This window comes from Sinocyclocheilus rhinocerous, unplaced genomic scaffold, assembly GCF_001515625.1.
Source record: "Sinocyclocheilus rhinocerous isolate Xijiao unplaced genomic scaffold, SAMN03320098_v1.1 scaffold2258, whole genome shotgun sequence".
NCBI lineage: Eukaryota > Metazoa > Chordata > Actinopteri > Cypriniformes > Cyprinidae > Sinocyclocheilus > Sinocyclocheilus rhinocerous.
In genome coordinates this window covers 52,325-76,154 of record NW_015655390.1, presented here as the reverse complement: position 1 = coordinate 76,154, position 23,830 = coordinate 52,325, and the positions used below count along the sequence as shown (strand labels likewise).

General features: G+C 36.8%; 2 protein-coding genes across 8 annotated transcripts in view; both read right to left on the bottom strand.

Annotated features, from left to right (window-relative positions):
* Positions 1-5,911: 5,911 nt before the first annotated feature.
* On the bottom strand, positions 5,912-7,226 carry LOC107718023 (cystatin-like protein). The gene is made up of 4 exons (XM_016524945.1): positions 6,948-7,226; positions 6,690-6,785; positions 6,528-6,596; positions 5,912-6,397 (listed from the first exon to the last, which is right to left on the bottom strand). Exons 1-4 carry the CDS (start codon positions 7,125-7,127, stop codon positions 6,275-6,277), a joined length of 468 nt encoding a protein of 155 aa, XP_016380431.1. The 5' UTR covers positions 7,128-7,226; the 3' UTR covers positions 5,912-6,274.
* Positions 7,227-11,558: 4,332 nt separating this feature from the next.
* Positions 11,559-23,830, bottom strand: part of LOC107718021 (poly(U)-binding-splicing factor PUF60-like) — a 27,199-nt gene continuing 14,927 nt past the window's right edge. For 5 of the 7 annotated variants that reach the window (XM_016524939.1, XM_016524942.1, XM_016524940.1 and 2 more), the window contains 9 exons: positions 21,963-22,031; positions 21,509-21,670; positions 21,321-21,413; positions 20,992-21,205; positions 20,498-20,688; positions 20,165-20,221; positions 15,882-15,993; positions 14,094-14,341; positions 11,560-12,280 (listed from right to left, as the gene is read on the bottom strand). In XM_016524939.1, coding sequence (XP_016380425.1) covers positions 11,981-12,280; positions 14,094-14,341; positions 15,882-15,993; positions 20,165-20,221; positions 20,498-20,688; positions 20,992-21,205; positions 21,321-21,413; positions 21,509-21,670; positions 21,963-22,031 — 1,446 coding nt within the window. In that variant the 3' untranslated portion in view covers positions 11,560-11,980. Of the gene's footprint in view, positions 12,281-14,093; positions 14,342-15,881; positions 15,994-20,164; positions 20,222-20,497; positions 20,689-20,991; positions 21,206-21,320; positions 21,414-21,508; positions 21,671-21,962; positions 22,032-23,830 lie in introns of all 7 variants that reach the window. The other 2 variants (XM_016524938.1, XM_016524944.1) reach the window with 2 other exon arrangements.

The window sequence follows — 23,830 nt, the reverse complement described above, 5'->3', positions numbered from 1 at the left end:
TACACGAGACTCATCTCCTGTCGCCGCGGCGGCCTCGTCTGTCAGGGCCTGTAACCTCGGGATGCCCAGCCTTCCGTTACACTCCCCTTGCACTCCGCCAGCGGTCGTCCGCCGCCCCGGTGATCGCCATGTTCCCGGAAGTCAACAGAGGCAGTCCGGAAACACGTGTTTGTCGGACGTTAAGATTTTTTTCTCTGTCATAATTATTTTTTTCTGATTTTATAACAAAATAATGTTAAATTATTGAATTAATTATACAATACAAATTATACAATACTCCATTTTTTCCACATTTTAATTTAGAGAACAATAGCATTGTACTAAATTTTTTTTTTAAAGGTACATAAATTATTCCCTATTCCCCCAAATATCTATCTACCTATCCATCCATCTATCTATCTATCTATCTATCTATCTATCTGTCTGTCTATGATTAGTGACTGGTGTTTTTAATGGCGAAAATAATTTATAAGAACTGCAAGAATCTACGTAAATAGATTTATAAATATTAACTTTTTTGTCAGATATGACATTATTCAGCACTAATATGTTTGCTTCCTTTTTGTATTTCACTACTAAAATTTTGTTCAAATAATCAGTTGCAAAGGTCATGTTTCTTCACATTTATTTCCACACATTCTCTGTCACACTTTTCATATTAATTCAAAATATGACACCTTTCTCCATTCTCTTAGTTTGCCATTCTCAAGTAAATGCAAGACTGCAAAAAAGTAAAGACTGTACTTACATTAATCCAGGGACCTTTGTCAATGTTATTTTAAGGTGTATTATTAGATGGTTTGTTCTGAAACAAATGGTCATCATCATACAACTGATTTTCATACTTACGGTAAATATCGCCTTAATTTCAAAGAGTACAAGTAAATCTAATTTAAACCCCCCAAAATTGATTTGTTTAATTTGAACTGATTTGAACATTAACATAAGCTAAATATTAATCTTAGCTAATTTTATGCCATCCCCTTGAACTATTCTTGTTGTCCATGTTAATGGATTATAAATGGTTAAATGGTAGTATAAATAGTTACGTATAGTTATTTAACCCTGCAACGAATTATAGAAATAAACCTGGTTTAATGGCTAGTTAATAAATAGAGTATGCTTATGTTTTTTAGACACTGTAACCTCTTCCATTTTGTTTTTTACTTTTAATGAACTTGATTAATACACTAGTAAATTTCAGTGGTCCATTTGAATAATTGTTTAAGTGCATATATTCCATGTAACTTCTCTTTCTCTTCTTTAAATAATATGCAAGGCAAAACATATGTTTTGGCTGTTAAGGCTGTTAAATATCTTTTCAAGACTTTTGTGGACCTCCTTGTTGTAAGGCAATTTCAGTAGGTGTGCCAAAAATTGTCTAAAAATCACGATTTGTAGATAGTGTATTTGTGGAAACTTCGAGGACAATTTTACAATATGTTTTTTATTAATAATATTTAGACATGTGTAACTTAACTTTTTATACAACTATTAATTTGTCATTATTTAACACCAAGTACATACTATAAGGATACTGTAAAATTTCCATATTTCTCTCAAAAATATAACTGAGTGAAAATACACATTAATCTTCATCATGAAATTCTAGATGTATTTTAAAAGTATGCATGTGCATGGTTAAAGATCTATCTTTTTTTGTCTAAAATAATTGGCTCTTCATATGGTCAATTCAGCAACCCAACCCCCCCTCTTTGTTACTGGAAAGGCAAATTAGTTTTTTCATGACTTCAGCATGTTACACAACTCATGGGTTATTCTTATATTCAAACAGACATCTAGCCACCTTGTCCATGTGCATCCGTTATTGCAACACACTATCTAACTTTCGCTCAAGTGTTGAGGACGTTTAGTACTCAAAAGCATACAAAAGTTAAGCCTGCAAGAAAGAAAGAAACATAGGTTATGATTAATTTAAAATGATTAATATAAAAAAATCCCCTCGTATAATTTCTCTTACATGATCCTCAACCTTCATTTATCAAATGAATTTGACATGCTTACATCAACCAATTATAAGTCTTGCAGTGAGTAAAGTAGTAGTTGCTGGTAACATAAGCTTAAGCAATGGTCAAAAACATTAGTGCGAAAGAAATTCGAAGTCTAACAATCTAATCTATTGTTGATAAATTGTGGTTTAATGCCACCTGATCTCTCTCTGATTTTTTGTGTTAGCCAATACTAAGTTATATTCCTTCCATCAGCATCCTATACTGGAATGAAAATACAACACATTTTCCCAATTTTACCAGATACACATACCATCTTCTCCCAACATTCTATCCAGAGTCATCCTATTTTCAAAATGCACAACAAAAGAATTTGATCATTTTTACAGATTCCAAATCTTGTTTTCAAGCTATAGAAAATTAAAAACTGAATAAATTGCTATTTAACTATAGTAGACCTTTCACAGTCAATTTTTTGTATTATCTTCTTCTGGATTTTGGGTCATATTGGACTATTAGGAAATGAACAAGTTGATACTGTTGCAAAGGAAGCTGTCAGTTTGGGTACAAATTGTCAAATGTTTCTCTCAGACTTGCTCTGAATTCTTACATAATAAACAAGTGGCAAGAAGAATGGGACACATGTACAGATTACATGAAATTCATCCTAAAATTTCTAACAGACTTTTATTCCCTTTCAAAGCATTCAAGTGTTGTTTAGGACATTTAAGAAATGTGTTCTCAACAATTAGCCAATTCAACTCTGTTTTCTCCTTGTTTTACAAACTGGGACTTATTATCATCAGATAATTTCTCAAGCACACTTTATTCAGTAGCATAGGCCTTTTAACCTGAAAAAATGCTCAACTTACTTTGCTCATGTTAACAGTAACAAGACAATATTTCATATTTTTGACACAGAATCAGTTCGATGAAATCCATTATGACATGCTGAAATGTTATAAAAGAAAGTGAGGTGTGGGGTGGACAGAGCAAGCTTGCTTGCTTTGACTTCCCATGTTATACGCTGCACAAATGTGGCACTGTTTTATTTCTTCCACAACAATAACCTTGGTACTGACCAGGATACTTAATCTAATTTATCCATGGCCAGTATTTTATTGGGCATATTCTGCCCTGTGTGCCCACTTAATACATTTTAGATACAGCTGTTTTGATGGAATGATTTATTTGCCTTAGTGTCTCTTCGAACACTATCTCTCATTTCATACAACAACATCACACACTTTCACTTCCCCCCCTCTGGCCAGAGCATCATCAATTTTTGTCTGCCTCAGCAGATTGTGAACTGAATGGGAAATGGGATATGTATTGTGGAATACCACTAAATCTTAACGGGTAACACAACTTTCGGCAGATGCTACTGAAGACTGTGGCATTCCCTGTGCAACAGTGTCTAAATGTTAGAATATTAATTGAAATAGTCTGATATTGATTACCATGGGTTGGGTTTAACACCACAGACAAAAACCTAACTTTTCAAAATCAAATAGAGTAGCCTAAATGATTTAGAACAATCTGATAGACTTAGGCCTGCAGTTGAGAGAGCCTAATTCAGTTTCTCAAATGCAATTTGTCATTTGTTGTGCAATTAGAATTTTTCAAACTCTTTGTTGTTGCTCGTGAGCTGCTTAGAGGAAGATTGGAGATCTTGTATCCATGGCCAAAAGACTTTCCTATCTCGTACCCCTGGGGATGACAGCATTTGTGTTCTCAAAAGTTTGGAATTTCGAGTTTTTATTTAATCTATAGAATTACCTTTACCTCTATGTGGATTGTCGGTCAGTTGAACGTTTCATCAATCCTGCCAATTTTGCATTTGCGGGAAGTTTAGTCCTTTGGAAAAGTCTCAAGTGAAAGTTTCACCTTTTCCTGCATCGACTCAGTCTGTCTTCATGCTGGCCCCTCAGAAGTGGCTACGTCCACACGAGCTTTCCCTGTCCGCATAAACCTTGCGCTCGGTATACAAACGAACATGGAACAATACATTTATTAATCTGTGTTAATGTTAGTTAATAAAAAGACAATCGTTCAGTGTTTGTTCATGTTTTTGTTGCTGTTACATGACGTAGCGGAGTCTGACTAGGGTCGAGACGTGGGCTGATGACGTCAGCGTTTTCAGATTTATCCACTCTGGGACCCGGTTTCAAAAAATATCGGTTTCACTCTCCCAAAACGCCGGATCCATGTGGACGAAATGCCTATACGATACGAAATGTATGCGTATACAGCTAAACGCGTCTCCGTGTGGACGGGGGGCCTATTCTTTCAGGAGGGAAGCTGAAGGCCCATCAGCTACTTTCTCTTCTCTCTGAAACCGGGTTTCTGCTTCTCTCCCACTCCAGTCTATTCATTCCCATTTATCAAGGCGGCTGTTCCAGAAGTTGCCTGGTCATAGCTAAAATCTGAAAACTCAGAGAACCGCATGAATCAAACCGATCCTTTGTAAATTCTGACCACAGTTGTGTCTGAGCAATCAGCTCTTTATTTAAATGACACTTTTTGGCTTTTTAAATTCTCTTTCGATGGTCTGTTAATTTCGTTTTAGTTTCATTTTCGTGGTTGAGCAGCAGTTCCCCATTCTAATTTTATAAAGCAAGTTCTTCTTTGCAGTGAAAGCAAGCAATTTCTTCTTTGCAAAAAAACTGAAAACAGCAGTCAAGTCCTCTAATTAATATAGAATATGGTGTATAATGTAATAGCAAAGAATTCTTTGTCTTTTTCTCTTTTACTAGAAACTAAAATGACTGTGAGATGTCTGTTATGTGTCTGTTCAAATCAAACTTTCTATTTAACTTGGTCACTTGATCTCATTCAACACAATGCACAAGAGTTACCTTAGTTAACATAAACCAAAATTGTAGAATCTCTGCAATGGATCAACTTTTCATACCATCTCCCAGGGATAACGGGACACAAATTCTAGTCATCTTCAGATACAGAGTATAATATTTAAATGTGTTGTTATTATCTTACTATTTATTCATCACTTTAGAGGACTCGTTCCTCAAATTTATGTATGGTCCATAACCCATCTGAGCCAATACATATAATTCTAAGTCTATCCCATCAAAATTTGTCCATGACTCAAAATTGCATAATTCTCACAGAGGGCTTCACAGGGGCATGTCCTATTATTTAATGTTTTATTTATAAATGTAAAAAATTCATAAATCTCAGGATAACAATATTGATCTTTTTCAATTCTTTTAACAATTCTCTCTTGATTTTTATTTTCAGTCATGCTTTTAATTTATCACCTTGATTAAATTCTCTTATTCAAGCAAAGAGCAAGTTGTAGTACTACAGCCTGCTTTTGGGATAATTGCCCTGCCGAATATAGTGACAGCATTCCGTTAAGACGCTGCTATCAGTACCTACCTAAATTACCAGGCGAGTGTCAGATCTCTAGCATCTATACACTATCATTCCCTCGATTGTGATCATATGAGCGTAGAATCTTTAGCACTTATAATTCTAAGCTGCAGCTCTTTGCAGGAACAAAGTTTTATTGACAGCTTGTGATTGTCAATCACAACAGAGAAGTACATTTTTCATTTTTGGTATAAATGCCCCTATGCACCTTACTTAAGTTAAACCAAAGGTTTCTTTAGCACTTATAATTCTAAGCTGCAGCTCTTTGCAGGAACAAAGTTTTATTGACAGCAGAGAAGTACATTTTTCATTTTTGGTATAAATGCCCCTATGCACCTTACTTAAGTTAAACCAAAGGTATCCCAACAACAAAATTATCCTCAGCTGACTTCTTTTACCACACTGGAGATCAAGACGTTAGACAATTAAGTTAGGAATTACTGTTACCCATCGCCTAAGAGTATCAACTATCACTCGGAACTAAGATCTCTAGTGTTCCACTACACCTTCTGTATACCTGCAGTAACCAGACAGACTAAAGACAATGCCTTTAGATATGATTTAATCACGGCCAAGAGGACCTCATACCAATCACAGAGAATCCTCATGACAAAAAGAATACAACAGTTTATATTGCATATGTGCATGGCAAAGATGACATTGATTCATTACATATTTTTTGTCTAATATTATTGACTCTTCATATGAAGACCTGGCAAAGCAAATTTGTTTTTTGGTTACTTTTTTTTAATTTCATTTATTTGTACAGGCATACAAATGTTAAGCCTGCAAGAAAAGAAACATGTTACATTTAATATATACTGTATATATATTAAATGTAACGTGTGAAGGATTTAAATTTTTTTTTCAAATGGCCAGTTGCAATTGTCCTTGATCCTTTTTACATCTCAGATGCATCCAAGACATCCAATTTGTTGCTGTTCATTTCCTGATTTTTGGTACATTGCATGTGCAAACCCAGTACGATGAATATTCACTGACGGGGAACATTTCTCCATCCTTTTTTTTATCTGCAATGAGAACAGTAAGAACCTTTTAGTGCAGGAATATCTTGACAACAAACAGCATGGATCATCATGGTGTTCTGTGAATGTTGGAGGTTTTTGTCCCCATGGACTAATATAGTAATATGTGATTTACCTCTTCCGTTTGTTTGAGAAGTAAACATCGTTCCATGGTTCCTTTACAGTCAATACAGGAAACCTGAGGCTGAGAAAAATACCATAGAAATGTGTGAAACTGTCAGTTTTTCTACATTGACTTCTACATTTAGACAATTCTTCTCTGATAGTGAATACTTACTGGCTTATTGAGAAGGCTACATTCTTTCCGATGGACAATCGGTGTTGTGCTGTCACATGAGGTGGGTCTCAGTACCACATTGACCATATTGTTATTCTGTCACAGATATACGTACATGTAACTCTAGCATAAAAACTAGCAACCAAATATACATGTAGAAGAAGCTTACTTTTTTTATGGAACACTTTAAGTACATGCACAGAAAACAAATAATCAAAACAAACCCACAAATTACAGAGTATGAATGAAATAACTTACTTTATTGACAATGGTGAAAAAGTCAAGGTGTTTGCCATTTCCATAATTCTGATTGGCTTGTTCTATTGCCTTGTCAACAATTTTTCTGTCACCATCATTTAACTTATCATATATCATTCCCTTTGCCTTTGTTGACTCCAGCAGGAACAGAGCGTTAAGCAGGAACAGTAAGCCTCTCATCTTGACCAGTAACTGAAGTGCTGTGCTGTTTGCCTGATGTTTTTCAGAAACAGTTAGTGGTGTCACATCTACACAGATCACGACAGCTGTGATTGGTTTGCTTTGTAAGCAGAGGCCCACCCCTAAGATGATGGGGGAAAAAAAAAAAGGAAAAAAAAAAAAAGGATTTCTGCAGGTTTTAACTTTAAGGTAAATTTAAGTCGTTAAGAACTTTTTAAAGATCAAGTAAAGAAAAAAAAATCTGGAATAAAAGGGAACAAAATGTGTCTACATATTTTCTCTAAATGTATGAGTTGTATTTATAGCAACATTTCAAAGTTTCAAAAGAAAAAAAAAGAATGTAGTTAAACATACAGTGCTGGCCAAAATGATTAGAACACTAGTATTTTCACCAGCTAAAAAATGGTTTCAAGTCAGTTATTTATATATTTTTGCTGTAGTGTGTCAGTATATCAGTTTACATTTCCAAACATTCATTTTGCCATTAATTGTAATAATGCAGTGAGATTTTTGTTTGCACAAGGAGTCTGACAACAGAGATCTGATCTCACCATCATCAGTATGTCTGGAATGACATGAAGAAACAGAAAAACCTGAGACAGACTAAATCCAGAAGAACTGTGGCAACGTCTCCAAAGACGCTTCAAGAAACCTTCCTACAAAGCTCCAGTACTGTTAAATGTTTTAGGCACTTGTGTAAAAATGCTGTAAAGTGAGGATGCTTTCAAAAATAATGTCATAAATAGATTTTCTTTATCAATTAACTTCTATTAACTAAATTAAATCAACATTCGGTGTGACCACCCTTTGCGTTTAAAGCAGCTTTTGCACTAAGTGCACTTGTGCATAGTTTTTCAGGTAGCTTTGCAGGTAGGTCTCTTGTAGCATCTTGGAGACGTTGCCACAGTTCTTCTGGATTTAGTCTGTCTCAGTTTGACTCGGTTTCTTCATGTCATTCCAGACGGACTGGATGATGGTGAGATCAGATATCTGTGTGGAGCACTGGCTGTTGTTAGACTTGTGCAAAAAAAAAACAAAAAAAAAAACCTAGCAGTGCAAAGAACATTTCCCCAACTGACCTACATTTCTAAACCACAGTATTTAGAAAAGATGTAAAAATTACCAAATTAACATAAAACATCCTATCTATAATCACCAAAAAACAACCTTTAACATCTCTTAAAATTTATCAAATGTTTTTAAAACCTTGGTAAATTATTCCATGCAATTGCACTTCTGTTTAAAACAGTATTATTCCCCACCAAACATTTAAATACTGCAATTCCGACCCCTAGTGTCATAGGTATGCTGATCTAATACCATATTAAAATAATTTCCTAAATAACTTGGACAATTCTTTTTTATAATCCCCATAAATCAGAAGCAGTGTCTGGAAAATCTAGTAGCCCCTCACTGCAGAACAAAGATCCAGGGGGCGGGTTGGATCCACATCTAGGGGGTGGAGATGGGTGGGTTTAGGGATCAGGGGTGGAGACGGGTAGGTTTAGGTATATGTAAGGTGGGAGGAGTTGGATCTGGATCCAACCTCGCCCCCTGGATCTTGTGTTCTGCTGTGAGGACCATGGGAAAATACGCTGTTTCAGATTTTCCCGCTTATGACTGGTGACGATCTGCCCTATTCGCATTGACCCCGCCCTGACTGAACCGCACATAGTCGGCCATATTTATGTCGTCGCAATAGCGCCTATTTACATACTGTCTGCGCCACATAAGCCTTACAAATGTACAAATAAAGAGTATCCAAAGACTCACAGCATCTGAGCCACGGAGAACGTTGTGGATGAATATCATTTATGGAAGGAAATGTGCCAAAGAGTTATATATATTTGTGCAAATCATTTTATGCCTGACTGCTTCGTAAAAAAGGGTCAGTTCAATAGAGGATTTGCACAGAAGCTGATTCTGGAAAGATGTCTCAATACCAGCTGTTCATGCTCAAACATCATAACCTGAACAAGAAAGAATCGCCTCAGTTTCTGAATGTTTTCAAATCACGTTTTCGGATATGCTTGTTAGCATGCTGTACAGCTGTGACTAAAACTACCACGGTCTCTGACTGTATTCACAGAGAGCAGAGCTAGGTCTTAGATTTATCCCGGAAACGATCCCTCTCTGCATATTTAGGCACTTGTGTAAAAATGCTGTAAAATGTGGATGCTGTCAAAAATAATGTCATAAATAGATTTTCTTTATCAATTAACTTCTATTAACTAAATTAAATCAACATTCGGTGTGACCACCCTTTGCGTTTAAAGCAGCTTTTGCACTAAGTGCACTTGTGCATAGTTTTTCAGGTAGCTTTGCAGGTAGGTCTCTTGTAGCATCTTGGAGACGTTGCCACAGTTCTTCTGGATTTAGTCTGTCTCAGTTTGACTCGGTTTCTTCATGTCATTCCAGACGGACTGGATGATGGTGAGATCAGATATCTGTGTGGAGCACTGGCTGTTGTTAGACTTGTGCAAAAAAAAAACAAAAAAAAAAACCTAGCAGTGCAAAGAACATTTCCCCAACTGACCTACATTTCTAAACCACAGTATTTAGAAAAGATGTAAAAATTACCAAATTAACATAAAACATCCTATCTATAATCACCAAAAAACAACCTTTAACATCTCTTAAAATTTATCAAATGTTTTTAAAACCTTGGTAAATTATTCCATGCAATTGCACTTCTGTTTAAAACAGTATTATTCCCCACCAAACATTTAAATACTGCAATTCCGACCCCTAGTGTCATAGGTATGCTGATCTAATACCATATTAAAATAATTTCCTAAATAACTTGGACAATTCTTTTTTATAATCCCCATAAATCAGAAGCAGTGTCTGGAAAATCTAGTAGCCCCTCACTGCAGAACAAAGATCCAGGGGGCGGGTTGGATCCACATCTAGGGGGTGGAGATGGGTGGGTTTAGGGATCAGGGGTGGAGACGGGTAGGTTTAGGTATATGTAAGGTGGGAGGAGTTGGATCTGGATCCAACCTCGCCCCCTGGATCTTGTGTTCTGCTGTGAGGACCATGGGAAAATACGCTGTTTCAGATTTTCCCGCTTATGACTGGTGACGATCTGCCCTATTCGCATTGACCCCGCCCTGACTGAACCGCACATAGTCGGCCATATTTATGTCGTCGCAATAGCGCCTATTTACATACTGTCTGCGCCACATAAGCCTTACAAATGTACAAATAAAGAGTATCCAAAGACTCACAGCATCTGAGCCACGGAGAACGTTGTGGATGAATATCATTTATGGAAGGAAATGTGCCAAAGAGTTATATATATTTGTGCAAATCATTTTATGCCTGACTGCTTCGTAAAAAAGGGTCAGTCCAACAGAGGATTTGCACAGAAGCTGATTCTGGAAAGATGTCTCAATACCAGCTGTTCATGCTCAAACATCATAACCTGAACAAGAAAGAATCGCCTCAGTTTCTGAATGTTTTCAAATCACGTTTTCGGATATGCTTGTTAGCATGCTGTACAGCTGTGACTAAAACTACCACGGTCTCTGACTGTATTCACAGAGAGCAGAGCTAGGTCTTAGATTTATCCCGGAAACGATCCCTCTCTGCATATTTCATAAATAATTTGATGCGTGAGATACCCCAGTTTTGTTGTTGAGGAACTATCTGAAGCGCCAGATGTAAAGGCCCCGCCCTCTTCTGGTAAAGGGGCGGAAGCAGCAGCTCATTTGCATTTAAAGGTACACACACCCAAAGAGGGGCAAATTTGACATGCTATAATAAAAGATATGTGGGATATTTTGAGCTGAAACTTCAGACACATTCTGGGGATACCAGAGACATATTACATATTGTAAAAAGGGAATAATAGGTCCCCTTTAAAAATAATATTTTTCCCAACTGATATACAGGCTTAAAATCTTGAAAATTAAAAGAGGATTATTTTTTTTTTACATTATTCAAACTTATTTTGAGCCTTCTGCAATTTATCTTTCGTACTCTGCGGACACCTGTCCAAATAAAAGGCTGCATAATCAAAGTGTGGTTGTATAAAATAGTGATGTATTAGTCGATGTAAAAAAAAATAAAAAATCCTCAAGCCACAACCTTAGCGTTTATTTGATGCTCCTGATGTTTACCATGTTTTCCTGCTTTCAAAGTACAAGTTTACACGTCACCCCTGATAAAACATTCAATGTTTGATTTTGATTCAATGTTGATGGACTCAAAGCAACATATGCAAATATTACCCTTGACTCATGGCTGCATTTGTATTCACTATTTATACCATGTTTATTTAACTTTATTACACTTTAACCATAATTCCAGTTACTCTTCTAAACAGAGGACAATAATCACAAAAACAACCGCTGTTTAAGTGTATTTCAAAATGAGCTTCCATACAATTTCATAAAGAGATAAGTCTGAAACAGACCCAAGTGTCATATTTGAAGAATTTATTGTTCATTTGAAACCAAGAGCATCATAACAGGCTAATGACAATATTTTAAACAATAAGAGGGGGGGGGTGGGTGACAAAGCAACTGAATTTGAAGAACATCTGATGGAATGGGAAGTAAACCAATGACCCAAAAAAGGAGGGAAGGAGAGGGGGCATCCAGTCGTTCACATTAACGTACAGCAATAATAAAAAAAATATTCATGAGCATTTCCTTGCCTCTGTCCCAAGAAGGGATCATTAATAATATTAATATCAACATCGATAAAAAATAATTACAAGTTATAAAGAGAAGCCAGTACCACTGGGAAGAGTGGCTGGCGGCTGTGTCTGTGTAAGTGAGAAAGAGGAAAGGGAGAGATGGAGAGAGGAGAAAAGGTTATGAAGGGCAGGATGTATTTTTGACAGTCTATGCAGAGAGGTCACTGTTCTCAAACCGTTCCTGATCATACACCTCAGCGATGACCTTGCGACCTCCGAACCAGCGGTTGTTGAGTGCCTGAATGGCCTTGTTCATCTCTGATGCTGCTGAAAACTCAACAAAGATCTTGACAATGATTTCAGCATCCTCCTCCTCGCCCTGCTTCTCCTGATAGATGATCACTCTATTAACGGCTCCAAACTTCCCACATTCCTCCGTTACTTCTCCTTCCAGATCGTCATCTATGTCCTCAGGTCCAACCATGTTCCTGAGCACCATAACCGTAGTCTGTGGAAAGAGCATACAGAAAAGTGTTTAAATGTCACTGCTCTACAACATTCAAAAGTAAATTTTTTTTTTTTATTCAGAAGGATGCATTTAATTGGTCAAAATACTTTTATAATGTTACAAAAGATTTCTTATTCAAATAAATGCAGTTTAATCAAAGTATCTTGGGGAAAAAAAGAAAAATGTTTCCACAAATTAAGCAGCACATTAAGATGATTTCTGAAGGATAATGTGATTCTGATGACTCGAGTAATGGCTGCTGAAAAATCAGCTGTCACCACAGGAATAAATTACATTTTAAAATATATTAAAATAGAAACAGGGCTCTACAGTCACACCAAAATTACTGCATGCGACTGTGAAAAAATATTTAAGAGCACCTGTGCAACTCATCAGGGGCTCAGTAATAGCATATTGGCGGAACAGATTTTCCAAACACATGTATTGGTGTTTGCGCTCTGGAGAGCATCAACAGTTTCTATCCACAACGTGTTTTTGCAGTGTTAAGCAATGTAGCCCATCACAGATATATCTGTTGATTTCTTGAATGCAATGGCCAATCTGGGGCCCGTTCTTCGTACGTTGCTAACTCAGTTAGCTGGATTTAATTGTTGACTATTTGGCATGATCTTGGATTATTTGGTTGATTAGATTGCATCTTTTTAAGCAGAACTGATACTTAAAATATGTCCGCTACCACCGCTACTTTATTACAAGAGTATCCTAATGATCCAGGGACAATAATTTAAAATAATAATCATTTAAAAATTAATTTAAAGATAATATAATAATGTTGTGTAGTCTTCAATACTATAGACACAGCCAGTTTTACTCACTGAAAGATTTATTCGTCACATTTCATCTCGGATGTAATAAGCGACGTACGAAGAACGGGCCCCAGATGTGTTTAGGTTAGTCAGAATCCATTCACCACTCAAAACACAAGTGTTTCGTTAAGAGCTGAGCTCTGCAAGCTCTCAAAACTTCTTAATATAACAAAATAAGTGTAGACGCTATGTAAATAAGATATTCATTGTGCAGTGTAGACAACTTCATTTACTAAAACAAAAGTTTATGAGACTGTGATGAACTGAGATGAGCGACATGTTTTTAATGATAAAGGGAGTTTGAAAATGTGATATTTTATATAACAGTTGAATAAGCAAGAAGTTAATATTAAGTGACTTACATTTACTTACATGACAATAGGAACACTACTGTCTGATTTTGCTCTTTCATCAAGAAAATAGCTCCAAACAAACAAACCACAGCAGAACTGCTGCACACCTCCAAGCAAACACAGTGGTGTTTCTTTTATGAATTAATCTGCATTTTAGAACTAAACTAGTGAGTCAATGATCCCCTCAAAGTCCCTTACTTTGTTCACTAATGAATCAGCTGTTTGAACTAATCTATTGAATTAATGATTCAGTGACAAAGACAATGACTTGCCGCCACCTACTGGCAGTTTTATTGTAATTTCATCCAAGTATCATTTTTAGTTAAATTATTTAATTTTTCTATATTCAAAACTTTATATTTAAAACAAAAATTTCACAACGTTATGAATTTAAATGCATTCATTCCTTCTCTGAGCCTCATTAAACAGTTTTAATTATGCAATTTGAAAAAGTTCACAAATTTATGAATTTGACAAAAGAGGACAAAATTTAAAAAGGTTAGAAAAAATGCTTTACAATGGTTATATATATATATAAAAAAAAGACCCTACAAATGACTGTCAAATGAGGAGTCAAATAATGCCTCATAATGAATCCAGTTACCCAGTGACTTTAATTAATTGCGAACTAACCTCTTGTTTTCTCAACAGTTTCTGCATGACCATATGTCTGGCGCTGCTGCCCGAGATGCTCATGTGCTCCTGTTCACTGAGCATCTCCTGGCCCGTGCCGTCTTGAGCGGATTCTTCCTCTTCTTTTTCCTTCTTTGCCTCTTGGGCTGCAGCCACAGCAACTGACAGTGACGGCGGAGAAGCCAACACTGGGTTCACAAGGCCCACCTGAGGCACAACAGGGAGCGTGGGCCGCGCTGGGGTCACCCCTGCACAGAAACACAGGAGTGAGTATATTAGCTGTGGTCTAACATGTGAATTTCTGGTAGACATCTATAAAATACTTCTCTATTTGAGCGAAATAGCTTTACTAGTTTCTATGACCTTTACTAGAAGTGTTCCCTAACAAAAATCTGAGGCACAGTTTAAGAAAAAGTTGCGGTCATTTAGGGTGGCATGTTTCAAACCCATATGTCTTTATTTTTTTTACACAATTACAATGATTGGATAAAGTCAGTCAAGTACGTTTCGAACCATCAATCTACAACAACGTCGTCTTCAGAATTAATATGGAAAATTTAGGTGCTTTACTGATAATCTTCCCCTGCAGTGAGATGTTAACTGTAGTGACTAGATCATATTTGGTCAGTGAGATAAAACTTGAGAATCAATATGTCAACAATGTTCAATTTGTGAATGAAAACGGATTACAGCTCCAATGTGTGCTAGAATGGATGTCAATATTTTTACTGAATAATGACGTAAATGTAATAATTTTTAGATGAACCATTCCTTACAGAAAACATTTATCTAAACAGGACCAGGAAACAGAAATTATGCATTATAAAAAAACAAAAAAAAACAAAAAAAAACACCATTGTAGAAATCAGACAGTTCTGGCAGTGCTTCAACATTCTTCCTCTATACCTGCTTGCATCTTAGACTATAATGTTGAGCATTTAATTAAAACATTGAAAAAAAAAATTAAGATGGGGGTCACTTTTCCCCTCTTTGATGCAACATCTGTCCTCTCTGGCTTGGCTTCAAAATCAATTCAAACACACAGGATCTGAGAGACTCACTGGCCAATAGGAATGAGAGATTTGTTTATGAGGGGAGGGGTTAGAAACAGTCCTCTTCAAACTTGGTTGATCAGTGTGCAGCAAAAGGGAAGGGTCATGGCGAATGTGGAGAATAAAGACAGGGAGGGGAAGAAAGGAGAGAGAAAAGGAGAAAGAGAGAGAGAGAGAGACAAAGGAGAGAAGAGAAAATAAAAGAGAAATCTATTAGTGGACACGTCCCAAGACAGGCCACGTTAAACTGAGCTCTGTGTAGGACAACAGAAACCTGAGGGAGAGAGAGATTGTGTACATTTAAGATAACGTAGAAATGAGAGATTATGGTCAGTGTTCAAAATGAGCTTTTTAAGTAAAACAAACAGACTGAGCACAGCCACTTAAAAGTTAGTGATCCGATCTAAACCTTGTAGCCTAAGTAATGTGTGGGAGGTCATGCCTGCTGAATAATGGCTTTAAAAAAAATAAGGCATGTGTTTGTAATTATCTCTCAGGTCTGACACATGTTCCTTACAATCCTGTTTTCAAAAATACATGAAATGCTATCATTCATGCAAATTACACCCAAGTGAAGGGCCCCACTCTTACACAACACAGGTCAACCACATGCAGAACAAAAATACTTAAGACATACAACACGATTAAGGCACACAAGTGAAAACACTTTGTTGCAGAGGGCCACAGTACTGACAAAATAATAATGATGTTATAAACCACTTCTGAAGGTACCTACCTGTAATGACCCCTGGGGCCTGAGCTGCCATGACGGCCTGTGGGAGCTGAGGCAGGTTCAGGCCCGTCCCCGCGGCCATCGCCCCCAGAATAGATACTCCCGCTACCGCTTCCTGGAAGAACAGAGTGGGACATATAGGAACACCGCCTGGACAGCGCCCGTTAAAAGCACACATAACACCCACACGAGTGGACAAACATGTCACGGGACAGGACATGAGACAAACAGACCTTCGCACACACAGACAAGCCTTGGGCCAGCTGCATAAAAATGGGAAGTTTGAGCTTATTTTGAGCCTATTGAGAATAGGGATGCTCATATTTACTGTTTAACTGTTAACCAAAAATAAGAATGTTGCCAGATTAATACTTTGTTAAACGGCTTTTTTGTTAAAACTTTTGAACTCTGTTCTTCCATGCAGCCCCAGTATTTTGTATTTGTATTATTATTTCATTGGCTGGTGCTCACCTATTATCGTCCCTGTTTTGATTTCAGCAAATCAGTTAGAGCGAACGCACACAACCCGATTAATATTCATGAATCCAGCAGCTCGTTAATCCTTAGTGCGTTTTATACTGTTCTTATTAGTAGAATTCGTATTATTGTTATTATTATCATCTTATCAGTATTTAGGGGTGACCCCAAATAGTCGAAGATTCGATGCTTCGATAGGAGGAGCCTGATTCGACTACCAATCTCAATCAAATATACACGGGGTGTTATGATCATGCCATTTTGGCTATATGGGGGTGCTCAAATGTCTGATTTCACTTAGAACTACCGGTTTTCTCCCAATAAGTTAATACACAGCCTATTATGATAATGCTGTAAATAAGAATCTGAAAAGAAAGAAGCTTCAAATAAATATTTTAATGTGCGTGAATAAATCCAGCCACCCCTATAGATTTAAGTTTCACTTTCCATAATCCGTGACCGACAGATAAGCATTTTGGTGGCAGGGATTTAAAACTTTAACAAGACTCATACTGACACAGGCAGTGAAAGACTGGATTTTTTCGATCAGGTAGGGTACAAGTGATTTCAAAACATTTCAGCCGGTTTATATATATCGTGTATATATAATTTATCTCGTACAAGATGCACTTGGTTGAGTTGCGCTGCAGGAAGCGCTTCATTGTAGTACTATGGTAATTATCTCTTCAGTGTGAGCAGGACAAACAACAATGCAGAATATTAATAACTATGACTGGGACTGTCATACACATAACATTATAATGAGAACACTATTATAATAAAACGATGTGAATTTTTAGAGTTTAGTTGCCATGTTTCTGCACGCTGTTGCGTGAAAAACGAGTCCACAAAAGGAGTTAATTCAGAGCCGCGCAGACACGTTCATGTGCATTCGGGCCCTTTTTGCAGATAGCCTACAAGTCGTAATATCAATGTTATGTTGTATAAATAACGCAGCGTATTGGCCCTTTTTGCAGATAGCCTACAAGTCGTAATATTAATGTTATGTTGTATAAATAACGAAGCGTATTCTATATGAGATAAATGATGAGTTAAATTCCATTGATTAAAAACCTGCTATCAAATGCTTCATTCTACTGGTCATCTTCAGCGCGCGCAGCTCAAAACAGAAATGCAGAAGATTAATAACTACGGTCATATACATAACGTTATAATGGGAGCACTATTGTAAAAAACGTTGTGAATTCTTAGGGTTTGGCTGACAATGTGTGCAAGATTCGAAAAATCCGATTCGACTATGAAAATCCTTAGTCGGGGACACCCATAGTATTATTGTTAGATTTTTCCTATTTTTTTTTTTGACAGAAACACTGAATGACCAACAAAGCACCACCACCAGTCCTAAATTCAGTTAAAATGTATATTTATTCATACATGGTTACCAAGTTTTAATTCTAATTACTAAAGTTCTATCATTAAATAATACTTGATTATCCTGATATCATATTATTAGGCTTGACTGACCGATGTTAAGGGTGTACTTTCAAATATTTAAAAAGCTGTGCCATTTTAAAAACATACAGTATTATACAGTATGTGTGTATATATATATATATATATATATATATTTTCAGATGAAAAAACGCGACTTCTATTTCTGAAAATATCACAGTTAGGAGATTTATAACGAGTGGTTCCCTGCATTATTACAGCAAAGCGCGTGATTACAGTACTAAGCCGCTGCTCTAATGCTATTAAATTAAAGATGATGTACCATAGAGCAAAAAAATGAACAGTGAAAGTAACAAAAACTTGTAAAATACATTTTAATGGGCATAATTAAGTGTGAAAATAACAGAAGGATATACAGTCAAACCAAAAGTTATTCAGAGACCAGATATAATTTTTTATATTTTTTTACTAGTGGGTGCAGGACACTATAGTTCATTTATGTAAGTGAGGATAGCAAAATAAAGTAAACTGTGACAAATCATACCCAAAATTCTTCATACAGTGGACTACCAGTAAAATTGATACAAATTTGGGTCCAAAAATTATTCAGACCGAGTCTGGGAAAAAAAATTGAAGTTGAGGTTTGCATGAACCTGGGTGACAGCATGCCCAGGAGACTACAGGCTGTCATTAAGGCTAAAGGGTATGACAGTATTTACACAACTATGAATACTTTGTCGGGCAACCCTTAGCCTCAATGACAGCCTGTAGTCTCCTGGGCATGCTGTCACCCACTTTCTATCAAAATTATCTAACATTATCAAGATGAATTTGTTCTGACACAGTTTAACTCGTGAGTTCTTGTCATATTTTATTACCATTTTCTAAACTATAGCGAATAAACTGTGATAATGTGAGAAATGTTGAAGGTGTCTGAATATATTTTGGTTTGACTGTATCTATTTGATAAATGAAGTTAACCAACTAACATTATACATACCCTTTTGGTTTCTGTACCCAATATTTAAAACATTTACAAATTCAATAAAAATATCGGTACTCCGTATCGGCAAGTACCAAAAATAAAAGTATCGGTATCGGGCGAGTACTGGAAAAAGTGGTATCGGTGCATCCCTTATATATATATATATATATATATACACACACATACATACATATATACATATATAGAATATTAGTCTAGCGAGTAAGCAAAAAAATTTACTAGCCAATGGCGATTCAATTGCCAAGGTGTCCATAAAGGGTTGTTAGATTTGAACTTTCTATTAAAAGAATCCAGAAAAAAAGTGTCATGGTTTAAACAAAAACATTAAGCAGCACAACTGTTTTTAACATTGATAATTTTTTTAATAATTGATAATAATAATTTTAAATTTCTGAGGGATCATGTGACACTGAAGACTAGTGTTGTGCCGATAGACGATAGTATCGTGTAACGACGATAGTCAGAGATAGACAATATCAGATCTCTTTGTCGATAGCCAAGACGATATTAGGCTTATCTCCGCAACGCGTAAAAAGACAGTATAAGTCATTATAATCAGTAATTATGTCCCCACTGGATGCAACAAATGCCTCGTTTGTAATGGGCTTAAAAGCTAACAGCTAAAGGAAATGCTTGACATTAAAAATCAATTGTCCGCTTTAAGTGTTCATCTAAACATTCAGGCATTTTATGCAACAAGGCCCAAGACATGAAGTAAAGGTCAAAAACATGTGACAAAACAAGCTAAACGGTTCATTAGAAATCTTTATAAATTATTAACTATACATTAATTTAGACACATAACAGTTATAAACTTATGCATTTATCTGCCTAACAATTTAAAATATATATGACAAGCATGAGACAACACAGGACAATTACATCACTGATCATACAAATTTACAATATATATTTAGTAGCATATAATATAGCAATTTTAGCATGATCTATGCTGTAGCATAGATGCAATAAAATTCACTAAAATGGAAGTAATCCACAATAGAAAATGCCAAAAAGGTATCTCTGAATGAAAATATTAAAGGCACACCCATTAACAAAGAACTATCATGAAAAGCCTTAAGAGATTAAGCAGACATCCAGATTTATATATTCATCATTATGTGGGCCAAAACCCAAAAATTACAGATAAGAGGCATAATTTAGGGTGAAAAATGTTGGCAGAGGTGCTATTTAAAGTCACCTGCAACTAAAACTGCTCAGCTTTCAAGTATATGGGCCTGTCTAGTAAACATTCTCTACCTAGCACACTATAGAGCAATGAGCATCAGTGTAACTGGGATGTCCTGAAGACAAGACTCTCCCCACACTCATTCTACACAAAACAAAAAGGCACCAGCGTGCTTTGAACAGAATTTCCTGAAGCATTTACCAGACAGTTGAGGAAGTCTTCTGTCCGATTCTCCGGCTGGGACAGATTCCATGCCATCTGTTTTTGGAGTTTACACGCTATGTTATCTTTCTGCATGTAAAAGCTCTGTCTCAAATAAGTAATGCTGTGTCATAACTGAGTCTTCATGCCAGTCAATGCCTAAACTGACTCAAATCAAACCCTCACATACAGCACCAAGTGTCTGCTCTAGCCTGCTAAGCGAATTAAAATCACGCTGCCTTACTTTACAAAGGAAGGCTTTTAAGGAAGGCTGCTCACACATACTCTCTCTCCCTGACTAACAATAGATAATCATGGTGTGTAAATGCTCACCTGTGCTGTGATTTTGGCGGTGGCAGCAGCCGCCGCTACGGCAGCTGCGGGAGGAAGGCCGCCCGGCGTCGCTGATGTCAGAAGGGGCATGAGTGGTGTGACTGCTTTGCCCACTCGCAGGTACTGGCCGCCTAAGTCGAAAAGGTTCATGGAGGACACGGCATCCTGCGCAGACTGGGCCTTATCATATTCTACAGGGGAAACAAGGAGGACTAAGACTCAACAGCTTCTAAGACTCAGCATTAATCTACCAGAGCTCTGACAGTTACTGTGTTAATTACCAGCGGGCACTTATGGCACAAAAGTCCGTAACAGAGCCTAAGAAAACAACGACAACAGAAATAAAAACTTACTATGAAAGCATGTGAGGAACCTGCCCCCACCCTTCTCTATCCCCTGTGAGACATGTAGAGAACAGCATTCTACCATGACTGACTGCTCTCAGTCAGATACATTTATATACAACCGAATGGGTGAAGCAGCCGCCTGCTTACCTATGAAGCCATAGCCTTTGTGTTTTCCCGTCGTGGGGTCCCGCGCCAGGTTGCATGACTTGATTCTTCCAAAGGCCTCGAACACACTCTTGATGTCGTCGTCTGACAAATCGGGATGCACAGATGCCACGTAAATTCGGTTGAAGGCGCGCGCTTCTTCGGCTAGCTGGTCTATGATGGGTTGAGCCTGACCAATGTTGCTTGGTCGTCCCACCTACAAGTGTTGAAATAACAAATCAGACATTATTGAATGTATGAAGGACATTCAATAAGGACTTAGAAAAATAAAAATCACAATTTCTAAAACTTAATTTTTACAAAGTACTCACTTTAATGTTTCTACCGCCCAACATAATGGAGTTCATCTGTTCTAAAGCGAGCTGTGCTGCTTCTGGTACTTCATATTCTACAAATGCAAAACCCTGCAGAAAGAGTAGCTTAATGTAAGTTAAAAAACAAAGAAAGAAAAACACAAAATGGTAAAAAAATTAATAAATAAATAAAAAGACCTTCTGACCTTGTGTTTTAATGTAACAGAGTCCCAGGACATGTCAATGCTCTTAATGGGACCGAAAGGAGCAAAGGCCTGTCTGATGGTGTCTTCTCCTAGCTCGTAGTAGATGGACCCAACATAAACACGGCACATTATGGCTAGTGCCCGTTGCCTCTGTGCTGCAACCTGTAATGGAGAATTTAATTGATCAGATGGGGCCATGCCAGACATACTCATTCATAAGAGTTCATCATTCATAGGCTTGTTCCAATGATTGAGGATTGAACCAGAAGACAATAAACATGCTGGCACCGAAGACATAGCACTGGCATTTCTTTACCTCTGCCCATTACACACGTGTACTGAACCACCACATGTATGCCAACAAAAGGAGGGGATAACAACATCTACTGTATTCTCAAAAAGTTGTGTCAATGAAGGTTACTGAGATTACTTGGAGAAACTGTGTTGGACTTACAGACTGTAGTGGTGAGAGGGGATCTCCAAAGCCCATCGTTAATGAGGCCATCTGAAGGGAATTAGGGAGCTGTCAGAAAAAATAAATCAACTTGGTAAGTCCATCACTGTTGTGCATCTTTTTTTCTACCACAGTTGGAAGTTGTCAGATGAGGGTAGAAAGGGTTCTTGAGACAACATACTCACATTATGATACATAATTACAATCATGATTAGATTGTGTATACACCAAACAATGTGGTGTTTTTTTCAAACACAATCACTTTCTAACCGCATTTTTCGATCATCACTATAAATTAAATGTCAAAATAGCTTCACTATGATATGTTTTCATAATTCTGAAAAAACAAACAAAAAAACAATATACAATTCCAGAACTGCCATGTAATTTGGGCTAAGCTGTGAGTGACATCAGCATACATTCTGCATAATGAAAGTTTAATACTACTATATCTATCCCATGTTCTCATGCAGTCAACCCTCTACAATGAGAGTAAATCACTCGCATATACTACAACTAGGGATGCTCCGATCCGCCTTTTTCACCTCCAAAGTTATTCTAGAAAAATCAGTGCACAATAATTTTAGAAATCCAAACATTTAGTGAAAAAACAATATTTTGTGTGGAACAAATAAAAGTGTTGCACTAAATATGGTAAAATGTTACACATTGCTATTTGTATTATAAAACCCATTTAATGAAAAACATTCATGCATGTATTTATATACAAGTATAAAATTAAAATGCGTTTCTTTTAAATGTATAGCATATTTTTTTAAAATAAGGCAACAACATATGATAGATTCGATAACAAATACAGTGCGGCACGACGACGAATTGTTGAATAAAGTCGTTATTTTTGTTTTCTTCGTGTACAAAAAGCATTCTCGTCGCTTCATAACGTTACGGTTGAACCACTGATGGCAGATGGACTATTCTGACGATGTCTTTCATACTTTTCTGGACCTTGACAGTGCAAGTCAATGGGACAGTCACAAGCCTCCCGGTTTTAATCCAAAATATCTTAAATTGTGTTCCGAAGACGAACGAAGCTTTTACGGGTTTGAAACGACATGGGGAAACTGTTAAATGAAAAAATTTTGCATTTTGAGGTGGAGTAACCCTTTAAGCTATGCTATGGCTTCAGAGCAGAGGTAACAATACGCACAATCTCGGATTTGGATCGGCTCTCTCTGACCGATACCCGATATGAATCGGATCGGCGCATCCCTAACTACAACCTTCAGTCTGGGCGACTAAATTATGTCTAACATTAGCCATTGGCCAATAAATTCTTAGATTTTACTTGCCAGTGTGTGAGTTGGAGGCCAAGTATAAGTCTAGCACAGATATATATATATACAACACTCTGACGGAGCGCTTCAGAGTTTCACTCTCTGTCAAGCTATTTTTCAATTCATCTCAATGGATGCGCAGCGTACCTGTATTTGATGTATCATAAACTCTAGTGTGAAGGCGAATGACTCGCCGTCACTTTGTCTCCGTTTTGATTTCAGCAAATCAGTTCGAGTGAACGCAGACAACGTGATTAATATTCATGAACCCAGCAGCTCATTATTCCTTAGTGCGTTATTATTACTATAGCTATTACAATATTACTATTGTTATTAGTAGTAGAACTCATAGTATTATTATTATCTTATCAGTATTAGTTAGTCCCCCCCCCCTTTTTTTTTTAACAGAAACACTGAATGACCAACAATATCTTAAGCACCACCACCAGTCCTAAGTTCAGTTAAAATGGCAAATATGCATTCATACGTGATTACCAAGTTTTAATTCTAAATACTAAAGTTCTATCATTAAAAAATGGGTGAAGGCTAGAAGGGATACGTATGGCGCTACTG

Coding starts and splice junctions, on each gene's coding strand:
- LOC107718023 (XM_016524945.1), bottom strand. CDS start 7,127: ATGAGAGGCTTACTGTTCCTGCTTAACGCTCTGTTCCTGCTGGAGTCA. Junction 6,786..6,947: donor TTTTCACCATTGTCAATAAA/GTAAGTTATTTC, acceptor TATCTGTGACAG/AATAACAATATGGTCAATGT. Junction 6,597..6,689: donor GTAGCCTTCTCAATAAGCCA/GTAAGTATTCAC, acceptor TATTTTTCTCAG/CCTCAGGTTTCCTGTATTGA.